This window comes from Ovis canadensis, chromosome 1 (assembly GCF_042477335.2).
Source record: "Ovis canadensis isolate MfBH-ARS-UI-01 breed Bighorn chromosome 1, ARS-UI_OviCan_v2, whole genome shotgun sequence".
In the NCBI taxonomy this organism is placed as follows: domain Eukaryota; kingdom Metazoa; phylum Chordata; class Mammalia; order Artiodactyla; family Bovidae; genus Ovis; species Ovis canadensis.
The window spans coordinates 110145972-110167353 of record NC_091245.1 but is presented as its reverse complement, the minus strand read 5'-3'; the positions used below and the strand labels follow the sequence as shown (position 1 = coordinate 110167353).

General features: G+C 37.0%; 1 protein-coding gene and 1 pseudogene across 1 annotated transcript; both read left to right on the top strand.

The window, feature by feature from the left end:
* The first annotated feature begins 4749 nt into the window (after positions 1-4749).
* LOC138430031 (olfactory receptor 10X1-like) lies at positions 4750-5677 on the top strand (annotated as a pseudogene).
* An 11694-nt stretch (positions 5678-17371) lies between these two features.
* Positions 17372-18379, top strand: LOC138437494 (olfactory receptor 10X1-like). Its single transcript, XM_069584938.1, has one exon. The coding sequence runs from the start codon at positions 17408-17410 to the stop codon at positions 18377-18379; it is 972 nt and encodes a 323-aa protein (XP_069441039.1). The 5' UTR covers positions 17372-17407.
* Positions 18380-21382: the final 3003 nt, after the last annotated feature.

Sequence of the window (21382 nt, the reverse complement as noted above, 5' to 3'; positions counted from 1 at the left end):
AAGAGCACATATTTCTCTTGTCAGTGGATCCACATCCCAAATTAAATTAGAAAATAATTGATGTAATGACAACTTCAGAGATAGCTGAGGGTAGGGTGAGGTGTATGCAATATAATAAGTGCATACTGGATTCATGTTGATCTATGGTAAAACCAATACAATATTGTAATGTAAAAAATAAATAAATAAAATAAAATCTGAAAAAAATTTAAAAAATAAAAGAGAACAGAGACAATGTCTATGATGTAAAATATTAAAAAAAAAAGACTGGTGATGGGAAAGATTTAAGGTAAAAGCAGAAGAGGGCAGCAGAGGATGAGATCGTTAGATAGCATCACCATCTTAATGGACATGAGTTTGAGCAAACTCTGGGAGATAGTGAAGGACTGGGAAGCTTGATGTGCTGCAGTCCATGGGGTTGCAAAGAATAGGACATGACTGAGTGACTGAACAAGAGCAACAAAATTCTTTTTATGATTACATGTAATAAATGTAAATATATACATAAATTTTATATGTATATGTATATATATATGTGTGTGTGTGTGTGTGTGTGTATTTTCCCATTTGGTGGTACTTAGTTAATCCTTTAGTGATTAACTAAATAATCTGAATAGTTGCATTATTACATATTTACTGTGAATAGTCATGAGAATTTAAGAACCTTTGTATGTAGATTGCTCTACTGATGGAATTTTTCACAATGGCCTAGGGAGAAACAGAGGAAAGTGGCATTTTCTGACAGAGAGATAAAGTTCTTTTGAAACAGTCCAGAATGCTTCAGAAAGTTATTTATAGGGAAAATTATTTGCAAGTGAAGATTTGTATACCAAGGAAACTCATGCTGTGTTTGAATACTAGGAGGCTTACCTAAAAAGCTATATTGATGTAGCCCAAGGATGAATTTAATATTCTTCAACTTAATATATGCTTAGGAAAGAAGTCAGAGAAATACTCCAGTCTTCTCTTCGGAAGAGAGTTACTCACAGGTAAGAAGGTATGGATAAAATTAGAGAAGGAAACAGGAATGGGAAAAGACTTCACAGAAAAGATTAGGTCATGTGACTCCTGTGTGACTATGAAATAATAAAATTCTTGTCAGATCTAAAAGGACAAAAGAGTCCAAGGGACCTACAAGGTAGAGTCCATAGGTTGTGAATTATTCATGGAAACATTTGTAATTTAGACCATTGTGCTACTGCCTTTTCTCACTCTTAGTGACCAGAGAGATTCTCTCATGAAAATCTTTAAAATAAAAGCAAAAAACATAATTTTTATTTTATATGGAGTATAGTTGATTTACAATGTTGTGTTAGTTTCAGGTGTATAGCTAAGTGATTTGTTATATATAATCCATTCCTTTTCAGATTCTTTTCCCATATAGTTATTATAGAATATAATGTTATTATAGAATATCGAGCAGAATTTCCTGTGCAATATAGTAGGCTCTTGTTGATTATCTATTTTATATAGTTAGTATATGTTAATCTAAAATTTCTAATTTATCCCTCCTGCTTCATGTTTCCTGTTTGCTAACCATAAGCTTGTTTTCAAAGTCTGTGAGTCTGTTTAATTTTGTAAATAAGTTCATTTGGATCATTTCTTTAAGATTCCATATATAAGTGATAATATGATATTTGTATTTTTTTAGTATGACTTCACTCATTTTGATAATCTCTAGGTCCATCCATTTGTTACAAATGGCATTATTTCAATCTTTTTTGAGATTGAATAATATTCAATAATATTGAGTAATATTCCACATATATATACATAAACATATATATATACACACACACACACACACACTCTACATCTTCTTTACCCATTTCTCTGATGAAAGACGTTTACTTTGCTTCAATGTCTTGGCTATTGTGAATATTGCTTTAATGAACTTTGTGGTGCATGTATCTTTTCAGATTAGGGTTTTCTCTGGATATATGTCAAAGACTGAGACTGCTAGATCACATGGAAGTTCTATTTTTAGCTTTTTTTTTAAAGAACATTTATACTATTTTCCACAGTTGTTGTAACAATTTACATTCCCACCAGCAGTGTAGAAGAGTTCCCTTTTCTCCACAAGCTCTCCAGCATTTATTACTTGTAGACTTTTTGATGATGTGAGGTGATTTTTTGGATCAGTGTGAGATACTATCTTTTTGGATCTACCTTCTAGATTAATGAAAATAAAATAAAACAAAACAAGCAAATGGGACCTAGTTAAACTCAAACAAAGGCAGCCCCAGAGCCCATAGACAAAATGAAAATACAACCCACAAAATGGGAGAAACTATTTGCAAACAAAGCAACTGACAAGGGATTAACCTCCAAAATATACAGATATTTCATACAGCTCTATATCAAAAAGCAAGAAATCCAGTCAAAAAATGGGTGGAAGGCTTAAATAGACATTTCTCCAAAGGGGACAGAGATGGCCAAAAATCACATGAAAAGATGCTCTACATAACTAATTATTAGAGAAAAGCAAGTCAAAACTATAATGAGAAGTCTCCTGTGAGAGTGCTTAATCTTAGCCTGAACCAAATTTAATGAATAATGAAAAGTTTATTCATCTTAATGACCAAGATCACACATTGTATATTGCTGAATAACAAAGTGAAATAGAAATTTCTTATATTCAGCACTTAAAAAACTTACTTAGTCAATAATTACTGCAAATTATTTTCCTCTTAAGACTCATAGTCTGTTTCCTCAAGGAGAAAATATTGAAAAATAGAAAGAATGTACCATTTAAGTCAAAACAGTTTGATTCCTGTTACAAATATGATGCATCAGAGATGCAATTATCTTTTTTCTAAAGATGAATAAAATAATCACACCTGATATATACATTTCATAGTTGTCCTATTTTATTTATTTTGTGCTGTGAAGAATAAATTTAATGAACATATGAAAGAATTCACAAAACATGTGCTATACAATTGAGTTACTAATTATGTTGATGTGTAGTTAAGGGAAAATCACAGGTTAATACAAACAAAGATGAGGAGATGTATTAAATATAAAGAAAAACATGCTGTGGAAGTTCAAGGAGGATGAGATTAAATAAGATGTAGAATTATCAAAGAACACATAAACACATTAACATTTACCTTGTTCATATACTGAGCTTGGCATTGAAGACATGGGTAAAATGTCAATTGTTACCTGACAATTATACATATATTCTAATTAATCAAAAGTATTGTAAGGGTTTTTATATTCTATCTTCCCTCCCTCTCTTCAGAGTAGAAGGAAGGGAGCATGTTCTTTACTTTTAACATTTAAAGACCTAACTCTTTCTCCAAGAATTGCTAATAGCTTTGAACTTCTCTTACAATCATAAGCTATCAGCCAAATGTAGTCCACAAGTTCCTAAGCAGACAAATATCAACCTTCACTCATTAGATATTTATATACAATATTATATGTGTAATTTATTGTGTTAGACTCTGACTCTATTAACTACTGAGCAGTGATTTCAGGGTTCAGAATCTGATCCAGCTCTGAGTCACCTTATGCACATGAATTTCCTTTATTTGGACATGAATCATAGAAGTTTCTGTCCTTTTTAAGTTATCAGACAAGGAAATCCTTTTAAAAATAAGCCAGAAAAAGTCATAATAAGTAATTGAAATTGGTTGCTCAACAAAGAAGAAAAAAGTTAATGAAAATACACCATGCCCATACACAGAGTTATTTTGCTAAACTAAATAAACCAATAAATAACCAATAAATTAGTGCAGCCACTACAGAGAACAGTATAGAGGTTCTTTAAAGAAACTAAAATTAGAGTTACTATATGATCGTGCAAGCCCTCTCCTGAGCATATATCCAGAGAAAAAGTTAATTTGAAAAGATTCATGCACTAATTACATTAGCCAAGACATAGAAGCAGCTTAAATTTCCATCAACAGAGTAAAGGTAAAAGAGTCAGATATGAGTGAGATGACTTAGCACAACACAGCACGTATATATATGCAATGGAATTATTAAGCCATAAAAAAGTGAAATAATACCATTTGCATCATCATGGATGGACAGAGATTATCATATTAAGTGAAGTCAGACAGAAATGACAAACATACTACTACTTATATGTGGACTCTGGAAAGTGATACAAATAAACTTATTTACAAAAAAAAATGAAACTCACAAACTTAGAAAACAAGCTTATGATCACCAAAAGGGATAGCAGGGGTGGGGAAGAGAGATAATTTGAGTCTGGGATTAACATACACCTATGGGCTTCCTTTCTGGCTCAGCTGGTAAAGAATGTACCTGCAATGTGGGAGACCTGGATTCGATCCCTGGCTTGGGAAGATCCCCTGGAAAAGGGAAAGGCTATCCATTGGCCTGGAGAATTCCATAGACTATATAGTCCATGGGATTGCAAAGAGTCGGACACAACTGAGTGTCTTTCACTTTCACGATTATATATAAAATTGTAAAGAATAACAACCTACTTTATAGCACAGAGAATTATACTCAACACCTTATAATAACCTATGATGGAAAAGAATCTGAATAAGATGTGTTTATATAAATATACATATATATAAAACTGAATCACTTTGCTGTACACTTGAAACTAACATTATAAACTAATTATATGTCCATTTAAAAAAAAAGAATCAATCTGTAATTTTAACATTAACCATTTGTCTTATTCACAGAAAAAAATGTCAACTAATAATTGAAAATATAACATTTGTTTGTTGTTTCTTTTAGATTTCAGATGTCCAAACAATGAAGATCAACCAAACAGTCCTGGAAGAGTTCATTCTTGTTGGCTTTTCTGTTTACCCACATGCACAGACATTCCTCCTTGTGGTTTTCTTTTGCCTCTACCTTCTCACCCTCACAAGTAATCTGGCCATCATGAGTCTTACTTGGGTGGACAGACATCTCCACACACCCATGTACCTCTTCTTTAGTGCACTCTCTTTCTCTGAGACCTGCTATACATTGACTATTATCCCCAAGATGTTGACAGATCTCCTCATCAAATACAGAAATTTCAGTCATAGGTTGTGGCTTGCAAATGAGTTCCTTCTTGGGACTTGCTGGCGCTAATTGTTTCATTCTCATTTTGATGGGATATGATCGCTTCCTGGCCATCTGCAACCCTCTCAGATATCCTTTGCTTATGTCCAATATGGCATGTGGAAAACCTGTGGTCTCTGCTTAGGCTGCTGGCTTCTTTATCTCTGTGACAGAGCCTGGAATGATATTCAGAGGCTCTTTCTGTAGTCCCAACCTTGTCAAACACTTCTGTCACATGAGGGCTGTTGTGAATCTGTCCTGTCTAGACAGCGAACTCACAGAATTCATTGTAACAGCAATCCCAGTGTCAGGCTTGATAGGCACCTTCCTGCTTATCATACTCATTTATGTGTTCATTATCACTACTGTTCTTAGGATCCCTTCAGCTGAGAGCAAGCAGAAGTCCTTTTCTACCTGTGCCTCCCACCTCACAGTGGTCATCATTCACTTTGGTTTTGCATCTATTGTTTATCTGAAGCCAGAAGTATCAGGGGGAGATGACACACTCATAGCAATCCGCTACACTGTCATTACTCCTTTCTTCAGCCCTCTCATTTTCAGCCTCAGGGATAAGGACATGAAGAATGCTTTCAGAAAGGCACTCGGAAAAACAAATTCCTTGAATAAATAATCTTGGTTTATTGCTGCATGACTGAATATTCCTAGATGTCAGTAAGGGATTTACCCTATGATATCTGAGAAGCCTGTACCATTTGCCTTTTTCCAGGGGTTGGCATATGGAGATCAAGTGACTGAGCCTAGGACCCAAGCATTTACTTATCTTGTTAAGGAAGTTGTCTATCTCTTTTCATTCTGCATTGTCTATATCTACTGTACTCAACTCTACTTTTGCTAGTACTATCAGTTCTCTACTTCTACTTCAGTATCAGTCTCTGAAGATACTAGGCTTCTACCAATCAAACTGTGGGTTTATTGCACATTTGATGAAGTGGGATTAGAAAGACTGTGGAAGGGAAAAAAAAAAAAAAAACCACCACGAGTGACCACTATATTCAGAAATGTTTAAAGATGTCTAGAAATGTAAAGGTCGAATAATTTATATAGGTAATGTTGTGAGGCACTGAATTGTGTCTCCCAGGAGATAAACCACTTTAATAGGAGGTTCACTATGTAGTAACCATCATCTCTTTATTTATGCATATCTGAATTGACAACTCTATTTGTTAAGTACCATATCATACTGATCATTAAAAAGTTTTAATAACACTGTTTATGATGGTATTCCTTAATGATTTTCAGATGCTAGCTTCTGAATTCACAGGATGTGTTGGAACGTTGATTCAAATAAGTCAACAGGTCAGTAATACCTACCTGGTTCATAACTGGGGGAATCTATGTTGATAGCTGGAAATAACCTCCATTTTCTTTAAGATGAAGGCACTAAACAGCAAATGTTTGAAAAACTCTCATGGTATTGATAAGTGTGACATTAAAAAGTTTTTTGGAATAATTTTTACAGACATATGTAATAAAGGAAACTAGATAAACACAGCATCAAATCTTTATATTACTTAAAAGAAAGTAAGAAATACTGTGGAGGTTATATATCACAGAAAATTAGCAAGTGGTCTTATGGAAAATTCCAGCATACAAGCCTGGGGCAATTGCTGAATCTTTTTTCAGTTCTGCTACTAACCAAATTCACGTCCTCTCATGAAAGTTATAACCACTGTTCTTGTGGTTTGTAAATATAAAATGTATACAAAGTCTGGAGTAATTTCCAACCTAGATTATTTATGGGGATCATGTAAAGATAGGTAAGATGAAAATGATTATGTACTTGCAATGATTAGGTTAATTCTTGCCATGACTCTTTCTTCCCTGGGACCATTTTTGTAACACATGTGCAGGCAGAATATTTACCCCTCCTTCATCTGTGATTACTGCTTCAGTGATGAAAGTGTTCCATCCCTGAGAACTGCTTAGTCAATCCAGAGAAGTTATACATCTTGCACATAAATACTAACAATCTGCTCACTCATAGTGAGTATAGAAGATAAAATGTTAAGTGTAGACTCAAGTTCCTGACTTGAATTTGCACCAGTTAACCCATATACATCTGACATGGTGACCATGGCAGGGATTGTTAGGCGCTACTTAATATAGATTGTGAAGCTAGAAAAAAACAATTTGAGTAAATTAGTAGAATATCAGTTCAGTTCAGTCACTCAGTCGTGTCCAACTCTTTGCGATCCCATGAATCACAGCATGCCAGGCCTCCCTGTCCATCACGAACTCCCGGAGTTCACTCAGACTCATGTCTATTGAGTCAGTGATGCTATCCAGCCATCTCATCCTCTGTCGTCCCCTTCTCCTCCTGCCCCCAATCCCTCCCAGCATCAGAGTCTTTTCCAATGAGTCAACTCTTCACATGAGGTGGCCAAAGTATTGGAGTTTCAGCTTTAGCATCATTCCTTCCAAAGAAATTCCAGGGCTGATCTCCTTTAGAATGGACTGGTTGGATCTCTTTGCAGTCCAAGGGATTCTCAAGAGTCTTCTCCAACACCACAGTTCAAAAGCATCAGTTCTTCAGCACTCAGCTTTCTTCACAGTCCAACACTCACATCCATACACGACCACTGGAAAAACCATAGCCTTGACTAGATGGAACTTTGTAGGCAAAGTAATGTCTCTGCTTTTCAATATGCTTCCAAGGATTAAGTGTCTATTAATTTCATGGCTGCAGTCACCATCTGCAGTGATTTTGGAGCCCAAAAAAATAAAGTCTGATACTGATTCCAGTTTCCCCATCTATTTCCCATGAAGTAATGGGACCAGATGCCATGATCTTCGTTTTCTGAATGATGAGCTTTAAGCCAAATTTTTCACTCTCTACTTTCACTTTCATCAAGAGGCTTTTTAGTTCCTCTTCATTTTCTGCCATAAGGGTGGTGTCATCTGCATATCTGAGGTTATTGATATTTCTCCCGGCAATCTTGGTTCCAGCTTGTGCTTCTTCCAGCCCAGCGTTTCTCATGATGTACTCTGCATAGAAGCTAAATAAACAGGGTGACAATATATAGCCTTGACATACTCCTTTTCCTATTTGGAACCAGTCTGTTGTTCCATGTCCAGTTCTAACTTTGCTTCCTGACCTGCATATAAGTTTCTCAAGAGGCAGGTCAGGTGGTCTGGTATTCCCATCTTGCTCGAATTTTCCACAGTTTATTGTGATCCACACAGTCAAAGGTTTTGGCATAGTCAATAAAGCAGAAATAGATGTCTTCCTGGAACTCTTTTGCTTTTTCCATGATCCAGCAGATGTTGGCAATTTGATCTCTTTTTCCTCTGCTTTTCTAAAACCAGCTTGAACATCTGGAAGATGAAATAGAATCTAGAAATACCTACACACTTCTAAATAAACAATGAATCAAAATAAAAAATCCTGTGGCCAATAGAAAAGAAGATTTGAACTGTAAGAATTAAAAATACTACAGGACAAACTTTTTGTATATATCTTTTCAGTGTTTGGATGAACTATGTAGTGTTCAAAATACATATTAGAAAAGTATATAGAAAGCAAATTTGGAAGATAAATATTTGTGTCAATAATTTAGTAAAGGAACAGCTAAACAGAAAGATAGTGAAGAAAAATAAATATAAGAGCAGAGATTAAATATATATTAGCATGTGATTGTTACTGTCTAATCATTAACCCATTTCCGACTTTTGTAACCCTATGAACTGTAGCCCACTAGATGCCTCTGTACATGGGATTTCCCAGGCAAGACTACTGAAGTGGGTTGCCATTTCATTTTCTACGGTATCTTCCTGACCCAGGGATCAAACCCATGTCTCCTGAACTTTAGGCAGATTCTTTACTACTGAGCCATCAGGGAAGCCACCAGTGATTCAAAAAAGTCAGAGGTTGGAGTATTGAAAATATTGGTAAATTATGTTATACTTTGATGAGATTGAATAGAGAATAAAGACAGATGACACAAATAAACAACTATGGGAATGGAAATGGGGTTGTTTCTCAGGTCACAGAGACATTAAAGATGAGTGAGTACTGTGAATGATTTCATGAATATAGATATGAGGATTTACATAAAATTGGAAAATTCTATAAGTTATAACATAAGATACATGCTAAAACAAACACAAAAGTGAAACATTTAATTGTCAAGAAATTTAATTTTAATTATATTTCACATTGCAAAGTCTGAGTCCTTTAGTTTCAATTTTTTTCTAAATTATTTTACTAATAAAATTTTTAATGGGAAGAAGCTAGACATTTATTCCTGTCAATGAGAAATATAGTATGGAACCAATAAAGGAATAAAGTAGGAGATCAGTGGCTTCTGTTTTCCAAAATGGGAAAGATGTTCATTTTTTCCCCTCTATGTATAATGAAAACTTCAAGGAACAAATACAATTTGTTCTCTCAGGAAATTCAGATTCTTCTTGTGGCGAGAAAGACAATTAGTAAGAGTTGGACTGTGAAGAAAGCTAAGCACCGGAGAATTGATGCTTTTGAACTGTGGTGCTGTAGAAGACTCTTGAGAGTCCCTTGGAATGCAAGGAAATCCAACCAGTCCATCCTAAAGGAGATCAGCCCTGGGTGTTCACTGGAAGAACTGATGCTAAAGCTGAAACTCCAGTACTTTGGCCACCTCATGTGAAGAGTTGACTCATTGGAAAAGACCCTGGTGCTGGGAGGGATTGGGGGCAGGAGGAGAAGGGAACAAGAGAGGATGAGATGGCTGGATGGCATCACTGACTTGATGGACATGAGTTTGAGTGAACTCCGGGAGTTGGCGATGGACAGGGAGGCCTGGCATGCTGTGATTCATGGGATCGCAAAGAATCGGACACGACTGAGTGACTGAACTGAAGGTTTTCATAGATCTATGGGCAAACTCTTGTGGCTCAGATGGTAAAGCATCTGCCTGCAATGTGAGAGACCTGGGTTTGATCCCTGGGTTGGGAAGATCTCCTGGAGAAGGAAATGGCAACCCACTCCAGTACTCTTGCCTGGAAAATCCCACGGACGGAGGAGCCTGGTAGGCTAAAGTTCATGGGGTTGCAAAGAGACGGACACGACTGAGTGACTTCACTTTCACTTTCACATGGGCAAACTCAGAAGACAATAGACACATAAAACATTGCTGAAAGTTTCAGTCATTGTTATTCAGTGTCCCCAGATAAGGCTGCTCTTCCTGTGTTCTCAGCCTCATCTAAGGAGCTCTCTAAACAGGGGAAGGAGACAACCAGAAGTCCTCCCTAGGTCAGAACAAACTTCAAACACTGATTTCAGAAACTATCCCTTCAAAGGAGCCTGCACTTTGTTTTATACATCTGTGGAACAATTAATATTCTAGGGCAGGTTTGAAAACACTAGAGCAACTGTCAGGCTAATAATTGCATGTGGTCAGAAAAAGGACATTCAAAGTAAGGCCTGTTAAATGACTGCCATTCCAGGGATAATTGTGGGCATAACCATGACTGTGCTCATGATGAGCAGTATCAAGAGACCTAACACTCTAGTATAGTAAGGGAGGATAGGGTTCACTAAATTATTTGATCCAATCACTAACCAAACATAAAAGCAAACAACAAACAAAAAAAGGTCCCCAATGTATGTGTGTGTGCATCTGTGTGTGTGTGTCTGTGTGTGTGTGTGTCTGTGTGTGAATGGGAAGGACCAATAACCAGAAGTTTCTACACTATATCATCTAAAATATCTAGTTTCAACAGAAACAAAGATGAGGCATGCAAAGAAACATGGTTCAGTTCAGTTCAGTCACTCAGCCATGTCCAACACTTTGTGACACCATGGACAGCAACAGGACAGGCTTCCCTGTCCATCACCAGAAACGTGGAGATATTACCAACTACCAGAAAAAAATATTAGGCAACAGAAGCTGCCTTGTGAGTGTGACTAGATTCTGTGTTTTAAAGACAAAAACTTTACTTAAAAACCTAAAAACAGAGTTACCATATAATCCAGCAATCCCACACCTGGGCATATATCCAGAGAAAAACTCTAATTTGAGAAGATATATACACATACCCCAATGTTCTTTGCAGCAGTATTTACAAAACCAGGGTGTGGAAACAATCTAAATGCTCACTGGCAGTTAAATGCATAAAAAAGCAGAGGAGAATCCTCAGCCATAAAAAAGAATGAAATAATGCCATTTGCAGCAATATGGATGGACCTAGAGATTATGATCTTAAGGGAAGTGAATCAGATTGTATTCCAGTCCCCTATAATGAAAAGGACATCTTTTTTGGGTGTTAGTTCTAAAAGGTCTTGTAGGTCTTCATAAAACAGTTCAACTTCAGTTTCTTCAGCATTACTGGTTGGGGCATAGACTTGGATAACTATGATACTGAATGGTTTGCCTTGGAGACGAACAGAGATCATTCTGTCATTTTGGGGATTGCTTTCGGACTCTTTTGTTGACCATTATGGCTACTCCACTTCTTCTGAGGGATTCCTGCCTGCAGTAGTAGATATAATGGTCCTCTGAGTTAAATTCACCCATTCCAGTCCATTTCACTTATCCTAGAATGTCGATGTTCACCCTTGCCATCTCTTGTTTGACCATTTTCAATTTGCCTTGATTCATGGACCTGACATTCCAGATTCCTATGCAATATTGCTCTTTACAGCATCGGACCTTGCTTCTATCACCAGTCACATCCAGAGCTGGGTATTGTTTTTGCTTTGGCTCCATCCTTTCATTCTTTCTTGAGTTATTTCTGCACTGATCTCCAGTAGCATATTGGGCACCTAATGACCCTGGGAGTTCCTCTTTTGGTATCCTATCATTTATTGCGTGAATCACAATAAACTGTGGAAAATTCTGAAAGAGATGGGAATACCAGATCACCTAACCTGCCTCTTGAGAAATCTGTATGCAGGTCAGGAAGCAACAGTTAGAACTGGACATGGAACAACAGACTGGTTCCAAATAGGAAAAGGAGTACGTCAAGGCTGTATATGGTCACTCTGCTTGTTTAACTTATATGCAGAGTACATCATGAGAAACGCTGGGCTGGAAGAAACACAAGCTGGAATCAAGATTGCCAGGAGAAATATCAATAACCTCAGATATGCAGATGACACCACCCTTATGGTAGAAAGTGAAGAGGAGCTAAAAAGCCTCTTGATGAAAGTGAAAGAGGAGAGTGAAAAAGTTGGCTTAAAGCTCAACATTCAGAAAACGAAGATCATGGCATCCAGTCCCATCACTTCATGGGAAATAGATGGGGAAAGAGTAGAAACAGTGTCAGACTTTATTTTTGGGGGCTCCCAAATCACTGCAGATGGTGACTGCAGCTATGAAATTAAAAGACGCTTACTCTTTGGAAGAAAAGTTATGACCAACCTAGATAGCATATTCAAAAGCAGAGACATTACTTTGCAGACTAAGATCCGTCTAGTCAAGGCTATGGTTTTTCCAGTGGTCATGTATGGATGTGAGAGTTGGACTGTGAAGAAGGCTGAGTGCTGAAGAATTGATGCTTTTGAACGTGGTGTTGGAGAAGACTCTTGAGAGTCCCTTGGACCGCAAGGAGATTCAACCAGTCCATTCTGAAGGAGATCAACCCTGGGATTTCTTTGGAAGGAATGATGCTAAAGCTGAAGCTCCAGTACTTTGACCACTTCATACGAAGAGCTGACTCATTGGAAAAGACTCTGATGCTGGGAGGGATTTGGGGCAGGAGTAGAAGGGGACGACAGAGGATGAGATGGCTGGATGGCATCACTGACTCGATGGACATGAGTCTGAGTGAACTCCGGGAGTTGGTGATGGACAGGGAGGCCTGGCGTGCTGCAAATCATGGGGTCGCAAAGAGTCGGACACGACTGAGCGACTGAACTGAACTGAAATCAGATTGAATAAGACAAGTATCATATATCACTTAAATGTGGAATCCAAAATGTAATTCAGATGATCTTATTTACAAAACCAAAACAGGTTCACCGAGACAAAGAAAACAAACTAACAAAATTATGGTTACCAAGGGGAATGGGGGAAGGATAAATTAGGAGTTTGTGATTAGTAGATATAAACTACTATATATAAAATGATAAACAACAAGTTCCTACTGTATAACACTGGGAACTATATTCAACATCTTGCAATAACCCTTGGTTGTAAATTAAATGAATATATATATATATATATATATATATATATATATACACACACATATATCTGAATAACTTTATACAAGGATCTAACACAACATCGTAAATCAACTATATTTTAACAAAAAAGATGAAAATTCAAAGTAGCCATTAAAAATATTTTCAGATACCTAAAGTTAATGATTAAAGAAATAAAGGAAGCCATCATGAAATGATAAATACAGAATATGAATAAAGATACATTTTTTAAAAAGAACTAAATGAAATGCTGGACTTGAAAATTACAATAACTGAAATTTTTTAAAAGTCAGCTTTGGACTCAGCAATGATAACCGTAACTTGAAGATGGCAGAACCTATTTTCCCACCTGTGACTTGTATAACCTTGTGAAGTTTAACTGTCTTGCTAGCCCCACTAATCATGAACTGCTTGTCATTGCACTTTTATGAGACAGCAGTATACTGTTTCATTTCAGCCACTTTAATTTTGATGTCTTGGTAGTAAAGTTGTAGCTACATTGTATTGTTAAGATAATTAAATGATATATTTATAAACTTTTTCATAATGTGTCCAGTAATTATGTGTTCAGTAAAAGATAATTAGAAATACTTTTCTCCATCCCCAGGGAGAAGTACATAAGTATTTCTTTCTCTATCTCTATCTCTCTCTTTCATTTCTCATCTCCCTTCCCTTTCTGAAACCATCTAGTCTTTCCCCCTCAAGAACACTGTACTCTTTTGATTCTTTCCTTGGCCAGCATTTGGTCTTTTCTTTCTTTGGTCCACCAATGGCTATTTCTCAAGCTTTTCCTGTTCATGTTCTGCTATTTTGGCAGATTATGTTTCTCAGGTGAAATCTATCAAATCTGCACTCATAATATTCATCAGTTTTTATGACTACAAGGTTCATCATCTGAAGACAGACATAAGACCCAGGCCAACACTTCTAAATTTTTGTTGCATATATCTGCCTCTTCTTTGAGCTTAATATGTCAAGACTGATCTCATTATTGATTTTCTCATGATAAACAACCTTCTACATTTTCTAATATTTAGCATCTCCTCACAACTTTAGGCTAAAAATGAAAACAGAACTGCAGTTCTCCTACTCCTTAGAGTATCATCTAAATTTTTAAGGTACAGTTGCTTGTAATGCTATTATTTTCTTGCAGAGAGAATACTTCTTCTCCATGGCATCTTCTCTTACCTTTGATCCAGTTCTTCTATCTTGTCTATTCAATGTTTGGGTCTTCAGCTCACTACAGTGCAATCCCCTTTTTCATCTATACTATCTTCTCTCCTCCATCAAAATATTAATCCTTGTAAGAAGAAACTATTACTCATACTTTTCTGATTGCACCCACTTTAAATACAGTGAGCCTTTCTTAAATGCTCAGGGTTGACTGAAAAAAAAAAAAATACACAACCCAAAAACTGAGAATATGCTTTATTTGGTGAACTTCCTGAGGATAATAGCCAGGTTTACAGCTTTTCAGATAGTTTTTAGATACTGTTCTGAAGAGGTAAGGGAGGAGCCAGTATATGTAGAAGCTTTGCTGGAAAAAGAAGAAAAAAAAAAAAAAAATATATATATATATATATATATATATATAGCTGAAAAATCAAAAGATACTGCTAATCACAAAGAAATCCCAGACATCTGAAATCAATTTTAATGTCTTTCTGTAAATGGGAAGATGTAAGAGCCTGAGATCAATGAAATTATTCCTTTGGTATTCATCTTAACTATCAAGGGCCAGTATCCTAAATTTCTTCATTTTGAATTCCCCTCAGGGTGCACCATTTGTGGGGTGAGATTCAGTGGTTCATGACTTGATTATCTGAAGGCAAAAAAACATTCCTTACTTAGCAAACAAAAAAGGCAGACAATGTTTTTTGTTCACACCAGGAATGGACTCTGTGACTAGAGGGACAAAGTGTGTTTATGGTGAGGGGAAGAGCAAATTGAATGAGTATTAGGGATACAGTTTATTCCACTCTTCAGCAAAACAAAACTAAGGGAGTAGCAGAAAGCCTTGGTTATGAGCAGAATATAGACTCTGCAAGTTTTAAATCCCCAGAGACTCCCAGAAGACAAGTCACATATTATACAAACCCCTGTAACTAATGAGAGCAAATTACAAAGTTAAGTGAGAAAGTTCTTTTCCTCTCTCTGATGAAGAAGAGAGAAATCCCTGAGGGTCTCTTAACCAGAAACAAACCTCTAGAGCTGAGGAACTTCAAACAGGTGATTAGCAGATAACATCTTTAAAGTGTTCGGAAGAAAAGCTCTAAGCCATTATAATTCAGTGAGTGTTGCGTACTGATCACAGCACATGTGGCCTAACTTCACAGCTCGTGTCAGAAACTCTGGAACCATAGAAAGCTGAGGGGCATAGTCAGGGCCTCTTTCTTTACTTGCCAGGTGGGGAGATTTGAAACTGGAATGTACAGGAACTTTCCCAGTGTCACTAAACTAGCAATGATGAAGTAAAAAATCTGGAGTCTTTGACAAATGATGTCCATAGTAAGTTGATCTTTATCTTTTTTGAGTTATGAACAAAGCATTTTTCCAACAATGTCAAGACTATCATATAAGAATATAATTGATACTGAATTGGCTTTGGAGCTGTGATAAAATACACAAGGTAGGAAACTATTTTTGATATGGTTTGACTGTTTTCTTCATGATCAATTCACTACATTTTCTTCAAATTTACTATTTCTGTTTGACTTTAAATAGTAGTATATTATTTTGTCAGTGGATCCATATTCCAAACTAAATTTGAGACAGTTTGATTTAGCAATAACTTCAGAGAGAACTGAGGGTAAGGTAGAGTACCCTCATCCCCTTCACAAACACAAACATGCAGAATATGCCAAAAGTAGGAGATTCTGATATTCCTATTCTACTGAGGATGATTCTCCTCCAAGTAGTCATTTACAACACAGTTGGGTAAAGACTGGATAAGAAAGGGGCTACTTTGAATTTGAATCACTGATTCTTTGCATTTTCAAAATTCTTCTTGATTTAACTCTGTCTGTGAAAACAAATTGGGGTGGGGGCTGTCTTGGAAGAAATATGGCCTGAAACCATACGTGAAATATGTGAAACCAGGCTGTTCTGCAAGTAGTGAGTTAGAAAAAGCTTGGGTTTACACCATGGAGCTATTAAAACAAATTCTTTTTCTGCCAATATATTTTCCCTTTGGGGAACCTAGGTAATTTTAGTTTACAAACCATAAAACTTCCTTTGTTATAGAGTTATTGTAAAGAGTTCTGAGAATTTAAGAATCTCAGTTTATAAATGGCTCTACAGGTAGAAGGAATTCTTAACAACAACTTAGAGATAAACAGAAGGACATGGTCTTCACTTTTCTTTAAGATTTCAGGTTCTAACCAATTTCTCCAAGAAGGGATAATGACATTGGGATTCTCTTATAGTTGTAAGTCATTCTCCAAATATAGTCCCAAAACAGCTAGGAAGTTAGCTATCGACATTCACCCCTTAGATAGATAGACAACATTATACATAGGAAGTTTCTGAGTCAGACAGTGACTCTGTCTATTAACTACTTGATAGTTTTTTCAGGGTTTAGAGTCAAATCCAAAGCTTAATCACCAAATTCATCTGAATTTCCTTCATCTGGACATGAATTAGAATATTTTCTGTCCTGTTAATATTATGGATCATTAAAATCATTAATAAGGGCAAGAAAGAGCCATAAAAAATAATGAGTATTTGTTTACAGAAACAAATAATATATTGGAAAAAAACATCACCTACATACACATGGTGAATTGCCAAACTAAATGACCTATCAGAAATTGTAAACTTGGGCTTCTCTGATGGTCCAGTAGTTGGGAGTCCACCTGCCAATGCAGGAGACATGGTTTGATCCCTGGTCCAGGAAGATTCCATATGCCACAGGGCAAATAAACCCATGTGCCACAACTACTGAACATATGCCCTAGATCCTGCATGCCACAACAAGACAAGGTACCACAATGAGAAGTTCATGCATGCAAATACACAGTCGTCCCTGCTCGCTGCAACTAAAAAAATTCCATGCACAAAAACGAAGAGCCGGAACAGACAAACATAAATAAATAAATAAAATGATTTTTAAAAAAGAAATTGTAAATTTCACTATCTATTTAAACCAACATTTCAAAGAATAATGAAAATTTTAATATTTATTTGTCTTTCTTTCATATTTCAGAAAATTCAACAATGAAGATCAATCAGACAATCTTGAAAGAGTTCATTCTTGTTGGCTTTTCTATTTACCCACATGCGCAGACATTCCTCTTTGTGGTTTTCTTTTGCCTCTCCCTTCTCATCCTCACAGGTAACCTGACCATCATGAGTCTTACTTGGGTGGACAGACATCTCCACACACCCATGTACCTCTTCCTTAGTGCACTCTCTTTCTCTGAGACCTGCTACACCCTGACCATTATCCCCAGGATGCTGGCAGATCTCCTGGCCAAGAAAAGAAGCATTTCAGTCATAGGTTGTGGCTTGCAGATGTATTCCTTCTTGGGACTTGGTGGCACTAATTGTTTCATTCTCACTTTGATGGGATATGATCGCTTCCTGGCCATCTGCAACCCTCTCAGATATCCTTTGCTTATGACGAATATGGTGTGTGGAAATCTTGTGGTCTCTGCTTGGGCTGCTGGCTTCTTGATTTCTGCAACAGAGATTGCATTGATATTCAGGGGCTCTTTCTGCAGTCCCAACCTTGTCAAACACTTCTTCTGTCACATGAGGGCTGTTGTGAGGCTGTCTTGTCTAGACAGTGAACTCACAGAATTCATTGTAACAGCAATCTCAGTGTCAGGCTTGATGGGTACCTTTCTGCTCATTATCCTCACTTACATTTTCATTCTTTCCACTGTCCTCAAGATCCCTTCAGCTGAGGGCAAGCAGAAGGCATTTTCTACCTGTGCCTCCCACCTCACAGTGGTCATCATCCACTTTGGTTTTGCATCTATTGTTTATCTGAAGCCAGAAGCATCAGGGGGAGATGACACAGTGATCGCAGTTCCCTACACTGTCATCACTCCTTTCCTCAGCCCTCTCATTTTCAGCCTCAGGAATAAGGACATGAAGAATGCTTTCAGAAAGGCCCTTGGAAAGACACGTTTCTTGAATAAGCAATCTTGGATTATGGAAGATAATGAGAACATACATAACTGAATGTTCTCATAAGTCAGGAGGCATTTACCCTGTGACATGTGAAATCTGTACCATTTACCTTTTTCCAGAGGTTGACATATGGGGATCAAGTGACTGAGTCTGGAACCTACGCCTTGACAAGCACTTACTTAGTCTGAAAAAAAGGTGTCCAATGACTTCTATCCTCGGCCCCTGCAGATTTTAGGCTTCTATCAATGAATCTCTGGGTGCACTTCACTTTTGATGCAGTGGGGGAAGCAAGGTTATGGAAAGAAAAAAGCAAAACCTTTGACCATTTCACTAAGAAATGCTTTAAGAGAGCTAGAGATGTTCTAGTTGAAGAATTTTTCTAGGTAATAGAAAAATTGTAAGAAACTGATTTGTTCCTTCAGGATTAAACCATTTCTGATATGAGATATAGTATGTATAAATCTTCAACCAAGTATAAATAAATAAATATATATATATATATGTACATATATATTTGTTAAGTTCCATGCCAAACTAGTCACAATTGTGTCCTTCTAATGATGGAATTAGATACTAGATTCTGACTACACAGGATGTTTTGGAACAATGATTCAAACAAGTAAATTGGACAGTAAAGTCTATATGTTCTAAGTCTATGGGAACCTATCAAAGGCTGAATATAAACTCTACTTTCTTTATGAAGAGGGCATTAAACAGCTAACCTTATTTAAAAAAATGCCTCAATATTGAGTGGTTTAACAACAAAAAAGTGTTTTTGAGTAATTTTGGCAGACTATAGGTAATGAAGGTAATAAGGTATACACAGAACCAAACACTTATTTTACCTAGAGGAAAATAAATATCGTATGGGTTATATATCAGAGAGGTTTTTAGTAATCTTGGTGAAATTCCCAACATACAAGCTTAAGAAATTTCTGAATTCTTTCTCAGTTCTGCTGCTAACATGTCCTCTCATGAAGGATACAATTACTATACTAAGGATTGGTGTATATAAAATATATAAAAGCTTTGGAATAGTTTCTGATCTACATTATTTATGGGGATGTTCTAAAGATAAGTAAGATAATGGGTGAAAATTATTATGCGCTTACCCCAATTCAGGTTATCTATTGCTATGACTGTTTTCTTCCCTGGGACCATTTTTGTAATACACATGCAGGCAGAATATTTACCCTATATATCTGTGGTTATTGCTTTAGTAGTATTTCTCTCATTTTTGTTCCATTCCTAAAAACTAAAACCTAGAAAATATCTAAATATTTAGAAGTCAAGAAACACATTTCTAAACAAAAAGTAAATCAGTCAAGAAATCCAATGAATATTAGAAAAAATATATGAACTGGAGGAAATAAAAATACTACAAGTCAAAGTTGGGGATGCAGCTTTTCAGTGCTTGGATGAAATACATAGCATTCAAAATATATAGCATTTAAAATGTTCATAGGCTGAATATTTATAAAATAAGCATTCACCTTTAAAACTTAATAATAGCTAACCACAAAAAGACTGCAAAAAATAATATTCCTTGATGAAATTTATGAAGAAATAAAGACAGAAGACACAAACAATCTTAAGAATGGAAATCTGGATGTTTCTCAGGTCATGCAGACATCAAAGACAAGATAATTCTTTAAATTATGTTATGTTCATAATATAATTTGAGAATTTGAATGAAATGGGAAAAATCCTATAAAATACATGCTAAAGCTAACATAAAGGAGAAAAAGTTATTTAATTCTCAAGAAAATGAATTTCAATTAATATTTTTTGTTGAGTTCTGCCCTAAGTTTACAGGTGCAAGGCCTTCCATCAACATCACAGAAGTAGAGCCCAGAACCAAGTTTATGTCTGCAACTGACTGACAGCCTCTGTAAATGTTGCCAAAAGACCCCCTCATCATCAACAGCAAGCTTCCTGACTCCAAATTAGCAAAAGTGCCCACCCCAGTAGTCCCCCAATACTCCCCTAATCAATAACCTAATGCCAGTTTCCCAGCAGGAACCTTCTTTGCCTTGAGGCTATACAAATTGGCATTGCAGTTGGATTCTTTACCAGGTGAGCCTCCTGGGAAGCCCAAGAATACAGGAGTGGGTAGCCTATCCATTCTCAGGAGGATCTTCCCAATCCAGGAATCAAACCAAGGTCTCCTGCATTGCAGGTGGATTCTTTACCAACTGAGCTATCAGCTGCTGCTGCTGCTGCTGCTGCTAAATCACTTCAGTTGTGTCCGACTCTCTGCAACTCCATAGACAGCAGCCCACCAGGCTCTGCCATCCCTGAGATTCTCCAGGCAAGAACATTGGAGTGGGTTGCCATTTCCTTCTCCAGTTCATGAAAGTGAAAAGTGAAAGTGAAGTCGCTCAGTCGTGTCTGACTCTCTGCAACCCCATGGGCTGCAGCCCACCAGGCTCCTCCATCCATGGGATTCTCCAGGCAAGAGTACTGGAGTGGGGTGCCATTGCCTTCTCTGTGAGCTATTCAGGAAGCCTCCAAATTGGTTCAGTTCAGTTCAGTCACTCAGTCGTGTCCGACTCTTTGTGACTCCATGAATCGCAGCACGCCAGACCTCCCTGTCCATCACGAACTCCCAGAGTTCACTCAGACTCATGTCCATCAAGTCACTGATGCCATCCAGCCATCTCATCCTTTGTCGTCCCCTTCTCCTCCTGCCCCCAATCCCTCCCAACATCAGAGTCTTTTCCAATGAGTCAATTCTTCGCATGATGTGGCCAAAGTACTGCAGTTTCAGCTTCAGCATCATTCCCACCAAAGAAATTCCAGGGCTGATCTCCTTTAGAATGGACTGGTTGGATCTCCTTGCAGTCCAAGGGACTCTCAAGAGTCTTCTCCAACACCACAGCTCAAAAGCATCAATTCTTCAGTGTTCAGCTTTCTTCACAGTCCAACTCTTGATACATGACCACTGTAAAAACCGTAGCCCTGACTAGACAGACCTTTGTTGGCAAAGTAATGTCTCTGCTTTTCAACATGCTATCTAGGTAGGTCATAACTTTTCTTTCCAAGGATTAAGCA

Coding starts and splice junctions, on each gene's coding strand:
- LOC138437494 (XM_069584938.1), top strand. CDS start 17,408: ATGAAGATCAATCAGACAATCTTGAAAGAGTTCATTCTTGTTGGCTTT.